Below are 15356 nucleotides of genomic sequence, written 5' to 3' on the forward strand. Positions count from 1 at the left end.
ATCATCCAAGTGATGTCACAAATGAGATATTAACATCAAGCAAAGGAAAAACAAATGACTTACACATTCAAGAACTCATCAAGCATTCTCTCAAGTCTGTGTCAATCCTGCAAGTGATCCTCAAGGGCATCAAGAATGAAGAACAACATAACCAAGGACCAATTCCGTGTATTGAAGTTATTACATGTCCTTAGTTGTGTTGTATCTTTGTTAAAGCACTCTACTTGTAATTCCTACTTAGCTTAGTTAGAAGCATTGTGTAGGAAATTTTTGTAAATCATAAACCTTTGTGTTTGTGCCTTGGCTAGAGTTAGTCGAGTTGTAAAGTCTTTGTAATAGAGTTATTACACAGTGGCTTGTAATATAGTGTTATAAGTTAGTGAGGGATTAAGAGGTTAATTCCTAGGTTACAATAGGTTGTAATCTAAAGTTGCTCAGTAGTGAAGTTGAAATCCTACAAGGGTAGGTCGTGGTTTTTAATTCCATTGAGCCGGGAATTTTCCACGTAAAACTCCATTATGCCATTTACTTACTGCTGTGTGCGTCTGTTCTGTGAGAATTAATAGAGAACCTGGTTCTCTATATAGTTTGGTGGACCCTTAAATTCTATCACATTCTCTTTTATTTTATGCTTTATTTTAAAATTGTTGTACGGCTGCACAAGAAATGAACAACGAAGACCATGGAACTGAACACACCACAAACTAATTTCAGAAGTCAAGACTCAAGAGGTCTATAAAAGGTAATGAACTGTAAGTAAAGATCAAAAACTTGCATGCAAGTTTCTACATCGATCCATGTATTAGTACTGGTTTAAATTACCAGTATCAATAACTAATTAACTAGTTCTGGGAATTCCATATAGTCCGGCTCAATGTGTATTGAATACTGCTTCAAATTCATTAATAGAATCCAAGCCAATACTAAAAAGCTAAGCGAAACCTCCACCGTTCATATGCAGCATAGCATTAATTTCATCCCCATCCATCATCTCTAGCTGTTAATAAGAAAAAGAAGAAGTAATTAGAAAAAAAACGTTATGTGAACACAAAAACAAATTCAAAATTTAAATTTTATGAATTTTAATTCTTACAAGGACATGAAGTTAATATATAACTAAAAATTAGATTCACAATCAAAGATTAAAAAAATAATTTAGGGGATTTTTTAATATATATATATATATATTAAAGGTTTCCTTAAAAGTTACGAAGTTCACTTGAAATGATAATCAATACCCTGGATCCACCATATCTTGGTGATTCGCTTTTAAGGGGTGAGAAAGGGTAACTACTTATATCAAATGAATGAATACCTTACATTTGTTTTTTTAGTTACATGCAATTTTAACTATTAACTATGGTTAATCGAAATATATTTTTCTCAATTTACACTTGACCATTAGAAATTAATATAATTTGTTGTACTGGATGTAAGTAAATTTTTTTCCGTAGAAAGAGGAGGGGTGGAGAGAGAGAGAGAGGAAGAGACAAACCTCTTTTGGAGTTTGTTTGCCTCTGATTCTCTTGCTATCAAACAAGAATACAATTTGTTCCATATTCATAAATTTTTTGTCGCAGTAAACCTTCATAAGTTTCTGCAAAGGTGTAGTTACCTGAAGTTTGAAAAATAATTTACCTCCATCCTACAAAAATTGTAAACTTTAGACCCAGAGTCCAGAGACGGGTGACTATATTATTTTCATCTTTCTGAAAAATTATCAAGTGAACAAATATCATATTCTCCTTGGATTTATATGGACAAGCCAAAAAGAAAGAAGATAAAAAACACAAATCTATCAATAAAAATAGCTTGCACAAGTATGAAGAAGAAACAACTCCAATTTTTTGCACTGCCAGCATATTAGCTTGTTATAATAAATTATTTATCATTTATTGTAAATAAAGTTATCTGTAATTACTTTTTATGTGATTTGAGTGTGTAAATGTCTTACTCCATCCGCATAGAACTTACTTTTCAATTTTATGTATATAATCAATGAAAAAGAAGAAGCTAAGTAAACCTAATTTCATCCATATATATAAGTAATGATATAGAAGTAAACCTAGTTTCTCTTGATCGAGATATTTGATGTTACTAAAGTGGAACTCGACTCTTTTGCTTATTGTCAATTATAAAGATATCGATATTTATTACAAAGTACTACAATTTCAGAAAGTCCATACAATTTACTTATCCGGTTATAGTAGTATTAATATTTTTCCCAAGTAGTATAGTGCACATAATATTGAGAGGTAGATAAGAAAACATACAACATGGGAGAAGAAGAAGAAAATAAATCACCTAATTACGTTCAAACTCCTCTAATATAAAATCACATGTAAACTCATTAAGTCATGTAAAGACAAAAATCCGTAAGAAGCAATCAGTGGATCTTAGTTATGCTGCGGCAAGCAGTAACAATAAACAGCTAGATTACGACATATTTGTTAATATCCCACATTGAGAAATCTTAATTGCTTAGACCTCCATTTTGAAAAGAATTTTTTATGGTTAAATTAAACGCATATACTTTAGCCTAAGATTCAGCACCATAAACAGTTATCTAGAGCTCATAATAGTTTTAGTTGAACCTATGGTGCATCGCAGGAGCAACATACTACATAGAAGTTAACCAAGAAATTTCTTCTCAGGGTGCAATATCTTGTAACAAGTAAGAAACGAGGCGATAATTCTACACAATTAATTAAGTTGTGACGAATCATTAAGATTTATCAATTTCTACTAAAGTTATGATACAATTTGTGATCGTCAGAACTTGTGGCAAGACAAGTCTTGTCCCTTCATCAGAACTGGTAACGACCCGCCAAGACTTGTGAATTGTTTATTTCAAATGGCTAACAGAAAGGTGATTTATTACCACCAAATTTTATACCTATCCTATTTATTACCATTGCCGACCACCATCGCCCGGGAAAAAATATAGAACATTGGTGAGGAATGGCAAACTTCACGCCCCTCCATCTTCTATAAACTCTATAATGCATCCATCTAGATGTGCCCTAAACGGCTAACAGAAAGGTGATATAGAGTGTGGGTGCTCCTGATCATTTGCCCAACACTTAAAATAAAACAAAGATGTCTGAGAACCTCAGTAAGGATCGACTTGGTGCTACGGAATGAATCTAGTCATTATCCGATTTAATTATTTTAGCATAGACATGAGTTAAGGCAACCCATGTTTCAGATTTACTACGTGTAGTTCATGACTAAAATGGAGAATTTTCTACTTTTAAGACATATTCGAATAGAACAGTGCAGAAAATAACCAGAAGCATCAAACATAAGAAGATCAACAATCAAGAGATCAACCACAACACACACAAACACACACACACAAGGGGATCAAACCAAAAAGGGAAAAGTGACGAAAGGAAAGAATAAATTAAACATGTATCATAGGAAGAAAAAATAAGGGAGAAAAACAAAACACCTGTGCCGTCACATGAATGACAATGTAAGGTGACTCCTCGACGGGCTTTTTCTCCTCTTGAGTGGTTTTTGACATTTTTCCGTTCTTCTTCTCCTGATCTTGAGTAACTGCCGATGTTTTTCTTTTCCTGTCCTCTTTAATGGCGACAGGCAAATTATTCTCTTGAGTGATTACCGACTTCTCCCCTCCAGTGACTACCGACATTCTTCCTCTCTTTCTAATTCACTTCTCTCCAATATGTCACGTTAATTGGATCAGAGACATTTTGTTGTGGTGAGCTTCCTCTTATACTCTTAAGATTTGAAAGGTCAAATGCGCTTTTAATATTGTAATCTGGCGGAAGATTTTATTTCTGTGTGGATATGACCTGTATTTAATAAGCATGCTAAATCTAGACAACGTCTGATGATTTTTTGTCCATAAAAACCAGGATCATTTATCTTATTTCCCTTTCTAGCCGTGCTTATCATGTATTTGAAATTTTTGTTAATAAGAACAACAAAGAAATTGGTCGAGGCTTTTTATGTAAATCGGCATATTTAATCAGTTATTATAAGACCTGATATGAGACCTCTAGTTAAAGATAAAATGTAAATTCATGATTTCATGACACTCTAGTTAAAGATGAAATGTACTTACTCTACCTCACCCCGCAACTTTTGATGGTATTCCCTTCTTTATTTGATTTGTAAGCTCATGGACTATTACCACGGTACTTTATAACATGAGTGGGAGTTTTTTTTGTTTCCTCCATCTATTTGACTCTCGACATGGTTTGTATTTGAATTACATTCACTTACAATGTGATATATGTTTACATTATTCACAATTTGACATATTGTAACTTTATTGTAATAAGTTGCTTATTATACTTTTCAAGGTTACCCTATCTGACATTTACTGCAGTAATTTATCTATGCATATATAAAAGTTGAATTCGTACATTTAATAGTTATATCCCCACATTTATTTAATCTTATTAATAAACTGACTCTCTTAAATATAGTCATCGTATTAACTTATATAATACAATGACTAGTGAAATTCATGTGCCAAACATAAGTCCAAGAGTTTAGCATTAGTTATGGTGTCTAGAGTGCTTAACATCTCTTGCTTTGTGATTAGTTAGATGATCAATGGCAACTGCTTATCTATGTCACGACCCGGAATCCCATCCTCGGGACCGTGATGACGCCTAATATTTCACTTGCAAGGCAAGCCAACATGAACTAAATTCCTTAACTAGTTTTAACAATTCAAATCAAAATATTAACAATAATAATCGTAATAGCCGAAAATAGAGTGATATAATACTGAATAACGTAATCTAAACATATACCAGAATCTGAAGTCACGAATACATGAGCGTCTAGAGTACTACAGATAAAGTCTGAACAAGTACAACTAATTGCATCTAAATAAACAATAATGATGAAATGGAAGGAGACTTCAGGGATGCGGATGCCGGCTATACCTCAAGTCTCCACAAGTAGCTGAATCCGAGCAATCTCACTACGCGCTTCTGGGATCAACTCCGGTATCTGTACAAGAAATGCAGAAATTAGTATGAGTACAAGCAACCCCATGTACTCTGTAAGTGTCAAGCCTAACCTCAATAAAGTAGTGACTAGGCTATGGCAAGTCACTTACAAATAAGCTGTACGAAATGATAATAATAATAATAATAATAATAACAAGAAAACAGGAAATAGAAATAGAACAATTAACTCATGAAAACAAACCCGAAATTCAACTATCAGAGAGCCTAGAATAACAAAGTCTTAATTCTCATATTATAATACCGAGGATAACTCAACAATCACAAATAATTACACTATATTGAATACGTTGCCGCGCGCAACCCAATCCCACCATATCATCATCCGTTCATATCATAATCTGTCCTTATTTCTTCATTTCATTTCATTACCTTTCAATTTTTGCGGCGTACAACCCGCTTCCCGAACATTTTTAATCATCAACATACACAATTCAGCAACAATATTTATAAAATATCTACAACAAAAAGGTAAATCTACAAGACATTAAAGAGCCACAAAATAATCGGAGAATCTCGAACATATGAAAATCTCAACTTTACCAATATATCGATACCTAACGGTTAAACAACTAACACAAGTGAAACAATATTTTAGAGTGCAATAAATGATATTAAAACATTAGAAGCAGGTTAAACATGTGACAATTAAGATATGCAATTAAGTCATGTAGAAACATGTTACAAATAAGTAGAAATCATATGAGTAACGAACAAATTAAGACAACTAACAATTAAATAACAAGTAACGAATATAACATAGAAGCCAAGTAAAGACATGTAACAATTAAAACATGAAACAAAACACATCATGAAATAAGCAAAAACAAGAAATAAATATCCAAATCCCGCATTCTAAATTCCATGATGACGTAAATACACTCGTCACCTTGCATATACGCTATTTTCCCACATAATTTACATAACAAATAATTCAGCAAATCCTAATTTCCTTAAGTCAACGTTAGAAACAACACTTATCTCACTCCTCGAATCAAAGCAATCAATCAACCACGGCTTTGAATTTTGAACAAGCCTCCAAACTAACCAAATCTAGAAAATTATTGATCAAACGATTCAAAATAGGCTTTAGAAACTACCCATTATTAAAAGAGATTCAATTTTGATAATTTTTTTAAAAGTCAACAAACGTTAACCCCATGCCTGCTTGGTCAAAACTCGAGATTCGAACCAAAACCCGATTATCCATTCACTCTCGAGTCCGGTTATTTGATTTATTTCGAAATCCTACCTCAATTTGAGGTTTAAATCTTAATTTTACATAATTCGTAATTTCTACCTAAATCCCTAATTTCTACCATGAAAATTCTAAACTTGATATTGAAATCTCATGAAAAGTAATGGGGAATTGAAAAGAAATGGATTAAAGTTGCTTACCAATGTGATCCCCTCAATTCTGACAAATTATTCGCAAATGCGAACAACCACCCATCACAAATGTGACCAAAAGTTTTGCAATGCGAAACAAGTTGCCTTAAGCGAACTGCCACAGTTCGTAAAAGCGAACACAATCCTCGTAAATGTGAGATCACCCATCCCAAGCCCTGCTCGCAAGTGCGAACTTTTGTCCGCAAAAGCGAGGCTCGCAAATGCGAGCCAAGCCTCGCAAATACGAGCCAGACCTCGCAAATACGAGCCAGACCTCGCAAATGCGAGATCTGCAATTGAACACCAGAACTGGAAATACACCAGCAGACGTCAAACCATCCAAAGTCATCCGAAACGCGTCTGAAACTCCCCCTCAGGCTCCAAATCAAACATGCACACAAGTGAATTAACATCATACGAACTCGCTCGCGTGATCAAATCACCAAAATAATATCTATAACTACAAATCGAGCAGCAAAATGAATGGTATTTTAAAGGGAACTCAAGAACAACTAAAATCACAACTAAGCATCCGAATCATATCAAACCAATTCCGAATTGCACCAAATTTTGCAGACAAGTTTCAAATAGCAAAACTGATCTATACCAAGTCCCAAAATCAAAATCCAAACCTGATATCTAAGAACTAAACCTATGGTAAAACCTAAAAAATTTCCAAACTTTCAAATTACTAGCTTTTGGCAAAATGAGTCAAATTACCCTAGGGACCTCCGATTTCAATTTCGGGCATACGCCCAAGTCCAAAATCACAATACGGACCTACCGGAATCGTCAAAACATCGATCTAGGGTCATTTTCTTAAAATATTGATCGTAGTCAACTCAAATTATTTTAAAGCCAAAAATTATATTTTCTTCAAATTTTCACATAAGAGCTTTTCAAAAAGCGACACGGACCGCACACGCAGACCAAGAAACATTAAGCGAAGCTAACGGAGGTCTCGAAACACAGAAATAAGGACTAGTGACCTATACAGTCATCACATTCTCCACCTCTAAAAGAAAGGTTCGTCCTTGAACGGACATAGAAAAGTACATGGGCTGGTGAAAAGGTGTGGGTATCTACTCCGCATGTCAGACTTGGACTCCCACGTAGTTGCCTCGATTGACTGACCTCTCCACTGCACTCTCATAGAAGGATAACTTTAGACCTTAACTTCCGGACCTGCCGGTATAGAATAGTCATCGACTCCTCCTCATAAGTCAAATCCTTGTCCAATTGGACTGAGCTGAAATCTAATACATGAGATGGATCACCATGATACTTCCGGATCATGTAAACATGGAACATCGAGTGAACTGCCGATAAGTTGGGTGGCAATGCAAGTTTTTAGGACACCTCCCCAACTCTCTTAAGAGTCTTAAAAGGACCAATATACTTAGGGCTCACTTTTCCCTTCTTTCCGAACCTCATCACACCCTTAATGGGTGAAACCCGCAACAAACCCTCTCTCCCACCATTAATGCTAAATCACGAGCCTTCCGATCAGCTAACTCTTCTCTCTAGACTGGGTTGTACGAAGCCGATCCTGAATCAACTTGACTTTCTTAGGCATCCCGAATTGAATCAGTGCCTAACAACCTAGCCTCTCCTGGCTCAAACCAACCAACTGGAGAATGACACTACCTCCTATATAAGGCCTCATAAGGAGCCATCTAAATAGTCGATTGGTAGCTTTTGTTGTATGCGAACTCGGAAAGCGGTAGAAACTGATCCCATGAACCCTCAAATTCATAACACACGCATGTAACATATCCTCCAAGATCTGAATGGTGCACTTAGACTACCTTTCTGTGTGGAGGTGAGATGTTATACTCAACTCTACCCGTTAGCCTAGCTCCTGCTGCATGGATCTCTAGATATATGATGTGAACTGTGTGCCGCGGTCAGAAATAATAGACACTAGCACACCGTGAAGGCGAATGAAATCTCGGACATAGATCTGAGCTATCTGCTCCGAATATAAGTGACCACCACCGGAATGAAATATGCAAACTTGGTCAACCTATCCACAATGACCCATACTACGTCAAATTTCTTCAAAGTCCCTGGGAGCCCAACAGTGAAATCCATGGTAATACGCTCCTACTTCCACTCGGGAATTTCATGTCTCTGAAGCAAATCGCCCGGCCTCTGATGTTCGTATTTCACCTGTTGGCAATTCAAACACCGAGCCATATACTCTACTATTTATTTCTTCATTCTTCTACACCAATAATGCTACCTCAAATTCTGATACATCTTGGTGGCACCCGAATGAATGGAATACCGCGAGCTGTGGGCCTCCTCAATAAACAGCTCACGAAGCCCATCCACATTGGGCACACAAATCCGGCCATGAAACCGCAACACCCCATCATATCCAATAGAAATCTCCTTGGCATTGTCGTGCTGCACTATGTTCTTAAGATCAAGCAAATGGGGATCATTATACTGACGCTCTTTGATGCGCTCATACAAAGAAGACCGAGAAACCAGGCAAGCATGAACTCAGCTGGGCCTCGAAACATCTAACCTTATGAGCTGATTGTCCAAATCCTGAACATCCAATGCTACCAATCTCTCACCAACTGGAATATATGCAAAGCTACCCATACTCTCAGCTATTATGCTCAAGGCATTGGCCACCATATTGGCCTTCCCGGGATGGTACAAAATGGTGATATCATAGTCTTTTAACAGTTCTAACCAGCTCCGCTGCCTCAAGTTTAGGTCCTTTATCTTAAACAAGTGTTGTAGACTCTAATGATCTATGAGTACCTCACACGACATGCCGTAGAGGTAATGCCTCCAAATCATCAATGCATGAACAATAGCTGCCAACTCTAATTCATAAATGGTGTAGTTCTTCTCATGAACCTTCAGTCGCAGCAATGCGTAGGCAATCGCCCTATCGTCCATCATTAACACCGTGCCAAGCCCAATACGTGACGCATCACAATATACACTATAAGACCCCGAACCCATAGGCAACACCAACACTGGAGCTGTAGTCAAAGTAGTCTTGAGCTTCTGAAAGCTCAACTCACAATCATTAGACCACCTAAATGGGGCACCCTTCTAGGTTAATCTAGACAATGGGGCTGCGATAGATGAAAACCCCTCCATGAACCGGCGATAATAACCCACCAAACCTAAGAAGCTCCGAATCTCTATAGCTGAAGTAGGTCTAGGCCAGTTCTAAACTGCCTCAATCTTCTTGGGATCCACTATAATGCCCTCAGAAGATACAACATGGCCCCAAAAGGCAAATGAATCCAATTAAAACTCACACTTTGAAAACTTGACATATAACTGACTATCTCTCAGAGTTTGAAGTACGATCCGCATATGCTGCTCATGCTCCTCTCGACTGCGGGAGTAGACCAAAATATTATCAATAAAGACAATCACAAAAGAATCCAAATAGGTCTTGAATACCCGGTTCATCAGATCCATAAATGCTATCGGGGCATTTGTCAAGCTAAATAACATCACTAGGAACTTATAATGACCATAACGAGCCCGAAAAGCCATCTTAGGGACATCCGATGCCCTAATCTTTAACTGGTAGTAGCCAGATCTGATATCAATCTTAGAAAATACCTTGGCACCCTGAAGCTGATCAAATAAGTCATCAATTCTTGGCAATGGATACTTGTTATTTATGGTGGCCTTATTCTACTGCTGATAATATGTACACCTCCTCATCAAACCATCCTTCTTCTTCACGAACAACACTGGTGCACCCTAGGGCGAGACACTAGGTCTAATGAATCCCTTATCAAGGAAGTCCTGCAAATGCTCCTTCAGTTCCTTCAACTAAGCTAGGGCCATACGATATGATGGAATAGAAATGGGCTGAGTGCCCGAAGCCAAGTCAATACAGAATTTGATATCTCTGTCGGGTGGCATCCTCGGTAAATCTGCAGGAAACACCTCTAGAAACTCGCGTATAACTAGTACTGAATCAATGGAACGAACCTTCGCACTAGGATCACAGATATATTCCAAATATGCTAGAAACCCTTCTCGACAATACGCCGAGCCTTCACATAAGATATAACCCTAGTAAAATGGCCAGTAGTCCCCCTCCACTCTAATCGGGGTAACCCCAACATGGCTAAGGTCACCGACTTAGCGTGATAGTCGAAAATAGCGTAATAAGGTGACAACAAATCCATGCCCAAAATAACATCAAAGTCCACCATGTCAAGAAGTAGAACATCTACACTAGTCTCAAAGCTCCCGAGAGAAAACACACACGAGCGATAAACATGATCTATCTGGAATGTATAACAACGGGGTTGGGGCCACCCACTCTGACCTCTGCCCTTCGAAATACCTCTAGCTGGCTAGCCTCCGCCTTTAATGTCCTGACCTCCATCTCTAGAAGCCTGACCCCCGCCTCTAGATGGTTATGCGGGTGGTGGGGTAACTAGTGTCGGCATAATAGTATGAGAACCCTGTTGAGGTCTGCTGCTCATCAATCTAGGACAATACCTCCTGATGTGACATATACCTCCACAATCAAAGCACTCTCTCGACTGCTAGGGCTACTGAAGCTGAGACTGGCCTTGACGGCCCGGATAACCACTATAGTAACTTTGTAGCGGTGGTGCAGTGATAGGAGCTGATGATGCAGTGAATGCTGGCTGCTCCGGACCAAGACTGCCGAAAGCACTATTGGATATCTGAAGAGCATACTGAATTGGCCTTGGATGATGGCCTCTACCAAATAAACCTATGCCTCCAGACAAGGCAACATGGAAGCCACCGAAAGGACGGGGCCTCTTATTAGATACCATTTTTCTACCCTGACTGTGAATCATCTCGATACATCTAGCAATCTCTATAGCCCTCTAAAAAGAAATATCATCCCCTGTCTCCTTGGCCATCTGAAGCCTGATGCCAAAAGTAAGACCATCAATAAACCTCCTCACCCTCTCTCTATCAGTAGGGATCAAAATAGCTGCAGGATGGGCTAGGTCCACAAATCTGGTCTCATACTAGGTGATGGTCATGCCATCCTATTGGAGTTGCTTGAAATGCCTACGGTACTCCTCTCTTAGAGTGAAAAGAATAAACTTCTCCAGAAATAGCTACAAAAACTAATCCCATGTAGTGAAGGTGAACCGACTAGTTTGCTCCGCTCAAAATCCTGCCACCATCACTTGGTAGAATAAGTCATCTGGAACATTACAAAGTCGACCCTATTGGTCTCAACAATACCCATGTTGCGCAATAACTCATGGAAACGGTCCAAATAATCCTGTGAGTCATTTGAATGTGCACCTATAAAATGAACACGAAAGAACTTGGTGAACTTATCCAACCTCATCAATCCCTTAGAAGTCATCGTAGGCCTCTCCCTAGGGTGTGTACAAACAACGGGCTGAACTACCCCAACTGTTGGAGCTGCCGAAGTATATATAGGAGAAACATCTCCTCCAGAGTATGAGTGGTGGGAGTGTGTTCTCCTCTCTTTGCCTGAGAAACGGTTGGTGCCACGGGAAATACTTCGGTCTGAGCCACACTCTCAGTGAGTCCAGTTAGGCGGTCTAGAGCATCCTGAAGTATGAGATTAATAATGAATCCCTTTGGGACCTGAGTGGGTTTGACTGGTGTGATCTGAACTGGGACCTCCTCCTCATGATCAATCTGAGGCTTCACAATGGGTGTTGTTTCACGTGCTCTAGGTTGAGCTCTGCCTGGGCCCCTACATCGGCCCCGACCGCTGATAGTGGCTGGAATAGGGGGCTCTAGCTCTTGCTCGACTGGAGATGATGTGCGTGTTCTCACCATCTGCGAGAGAACAAGAATAGAATGGTTCAAACTTCAGTAATGGAATAAAGTCGCACGATAGATGAAGAAAGAAGTAAAGTTTTCCTAAAGCCTTATAACATTTGGAAGATAAATACAGACTCTACGAAGCTTGCTCAAGACTCGTGAGACCTAGGCAACCTAGTGCTCTGATACCAACTTGTCACGACTCAAAATTCCACCTTCGGGACCGTGAAGGCGCGTAACATTTCACTTGCTAGGCAAGCCAACGTTAGCTAAATTCCTTAACTAGTTTTAATAGTTCAAATCAAAATGGTAACAATAATAACTGTAATAGACTCAAATAAAGTGATATAGTACTGAATAACGTAATCTAAATATATCCCAGAATCTTGATTCACGAAAACATGAGCGTCTAGAGTGCTACAGATAAAGTTTGAAGAAATACAACTTTTTGCATCTAAATAAATAGCAATGGTGAAATAGAATGGGACTTTAGGGATGCAGATGTCGTGCAGCTATATCTCAAATCTCCATAAGTAGCTGAATCCGAACAGTCTTACTATGCACCGCTGGGATCAACTCCAGTATCTGCACAAGAAGAGCAGAGTGTAGTATGAGTACAATCGACCCCATGTAATCTGTAAGTATCGAGCCTAACCTCGGCGAAGTAGTGACGAGGCTATGGCAAGTCACTTACAAATTAACTTGTACGAAATAATAATAATAATAATAATAGGAAAATAGGAAATAGAAATAGAACAATTAACTTATGAAAACGAACCCGAAATTCAACTTCTAGAGAGCCCAGAATAACAATGTCTCAAGTCTCATATCACAATACCGAGGATAACTCAACTATCACAAATAATTATAATATATCCAATCAGTTTTCGCGCACAACCTGATCCGACCATATCATCATCTCTTCATATCATAATCCTTCCTTATTCCTTTATTTTATTTTAATATCTTTCAATTTCTGTTGCGGCGTGCAACCCGCTCCCCAAATAATTTCAATCATCAACATAAACAATTCAACAACAACCTTTACAAAATATCTACAACGAGAAGGTAAAAGTACGAGACGGTAAAAAGCCACAAAATAATCGGAGAATCTCGAACATCTCAAAATCTCAACTTTACCAATTCATCAGTACATAATAGTTAAATATCTAAAGCAAGTGAAATAACATTTTAGAGTGCAACAAATGGTATTAAAACAATAGAAGCTAGTAAAACATGTGACAATTAAGATATGCAATTAAGGCAGGTAGAAACAAGTTACAAATAAGAAGAAATCATGTGATGAATGAATAAATTAAGACAAATAACAATTATATGATAAATAACAAATATAGCATAAAAGTCAAGTAAAGACATGTAACAATTAAAGTATAAAATAAGAGACATAATGAAATAAGCGAAATATGGAAATAAATATCCAAATCCAAAGTGTATTAAAGTTGCTAACCAATGAATTTGTGAAGAAAATTTTCTTGAAAAATCGCCTCTAGAGTGTTTAGGGTTGAGAAATGATGTAAAATGAGCTAAGTCCCGATATTCCCATCTTTTACCCAGTTGCAGGTGTCGTATTTGCGAACAAAAGTTCGCAAATACGATGCCCGCAATTGCTACAAAATGCTCGCAAATGTGAACAACCACCCATCGCAAATGCGAAACAAATTGCTTGTGATCACAAATTGATTTTCTTATATTGTTTTATTTTCTTGTATGTAAGATGTTATATTTATTTTTCTTCTTTGTATATAAAATATTTAGTATCCTAATTAGTTGATTCTCTATATAAGATTTTTGTTTTGTTTCCTGGTAAGTTATGTTTTCCTACTTTAAGCTAAAGCTTGTATCTTATATTGACGCCAAATTGGAGTGAAAATATATGAATAAAAGTATTCTCGAATACCATTGTTTGACATGGTAATAGAGCAGTTCCAATTCTGAGAAAGAACTACCGAACTAAGCATCGAATTTCGTACTTTGAAGCCTATAGCCAAAGTTAGTAGTCACATACTTTCTTTAGTCTGAAACAAAATGCCACATTCTTCTTCAAATATTTCAAACCACAAAATATTATTATCCAGCAAGATAGTTCTGCTTTTCCTACCACTGTAACATTGAATGAAACAAATTATTCACTTTGGTCTCAACTCACGGAGATCTGTATTAGCGCTCGCAATTAGACTGGATATCTCACCTGACAAGTAAAATAATCCGGATATGAAGATCCTAATATTGCACCATGGATTACTGGAAATAAAAAAGTAAAAACTGGCTCATTGATTCAATGAGTCTATCGCTCATGCAACATTTCATCCGTTTTCCAACATCAAAGAAAATATGGGAGGCTGTATCAAAAACCTTTTATGATGAATCTGATGAAACTTGTCTATGTGAATTGAACCAGAGATACGTTTTAACAACATAGAATGGCCGACGTTTATCAACATATTATAATGAGTTTGCTACTATATTTCAGGATATTGACCCTAGGACTACCTATCTGTCGCGATCCAAAACCACCAACTGGTCGTGATGGTGCCTAACTCACATGTTAGGCAAGCCAACATAACAACAACAAAAAATAATAACAGAAATAGCAGAATTGGTACTAGTCTAATGCCAATGATATAAATAATTGTGTCGAAATACGATAATCTCTCCCCCCTCCCCCCAAGAACTGGTAAATACAGAGCCATGAACACTAGAACTGTAATATAAGTCTGAAATATCAGATAACAATATTGTTTGAATGAAAGACAATAATACAAAATGAAAAGAGACGCTAAGACTGTTGTCGAGATGCGCAACTCTACCTCGTCTCTCCAAAGATAAGTCAACAACAAGCCTCAGCTACTGGTGGCTCGGTCCAATACCTGGATCTGCACAATTATGTGCAGAGTGAAGTATGAGTACAACCAGCCCCATGTACTCAGAAAATATCATAACTAACCTCGACGAGGTAATAGAAGCAAGAATTATAAATGATACTCGCTAGTCATACAGTTCATAATTCCAACAAGTACAAAACAATAATAGGATAAAGTCATGCATCACAGATAAACCACCTTAGTGCACACAATAACTTAACGTTCTCTGCTCAGTCAATAATCTAACATATAAAGAAGATATACAAACAAATCAGGTAAACAA

The 15356-nt window shown here is 37.6% G+C and overlaps 1 protein-coding gene across 1 annotated transcript; it reads right to left on the bottom strand.

Annotated features, from left to right (window-relative positions):
• Positions 1 to 734: 734 nt before the first annotated feature.
• Positions 735 to 3796, bottom strand: LOC138894932 (small ubiquitin-related modifier 1-like). Its single transcript, XM_070179670.1, has 3 exons — positions 3455 to 3796; positions 1496 to 1645; positions 735 to 997 (listed from the first exon to the last, which is right to left on the bottom strand). Exons 1-3 carry the CDS (start codon positions 3656 to 3658, stop codon positions 932 to 934), a joined length of 420 nt encoding a protein of 139 aa, XP_070035771.1. The 5' UTR covers positions 3659 to 3796; the 3' UTR covers positions 735 to 931.
• Between the last annotated feature and the right edge of the window lie 11560 nt (positions 3797 to 15356).

The sequence above is a fragment of the Nicotiana tomentosiformis genome, chromosome 6 (assembly GCF_000390325.3).
Source record: "Nicotiana tomentosiformis chromosome 6, ASM39032v3, whole genome shotgun sequence".
In the NCBI taxonomy this organism is placed as follows: domain Eukaryota; kingdom Viridiplantae; phylum Streptophyta; class Magnoliopsida; order Solanales; family Solanaceae; genus Nicotiana; species Nicotiana tomentosiformis.

Coding starts and splice junctions, on each gene's coding strand:
- LOC138894932 (XM_070179670.1), bottom strand. CDS start 3,658: ATGTCGGTAGTCACTGGAGGGGAGAAGTCGGTAATCACTCAAGAGAAT. Junction 1,646..3,454: donor TCATTCATGTGACGGCACAG/GTGTTTTGTTTT, acceptor CAATTTTTGTAG/GATGGAGGTAAATTATTTTT. Junction 998..1,495: donor GCAAACAAACTCCAAAAGAG/GTTTGTCTCTTC, acceptor TCTTATTAACAG/CTAGAGATGATGGATGGGGA.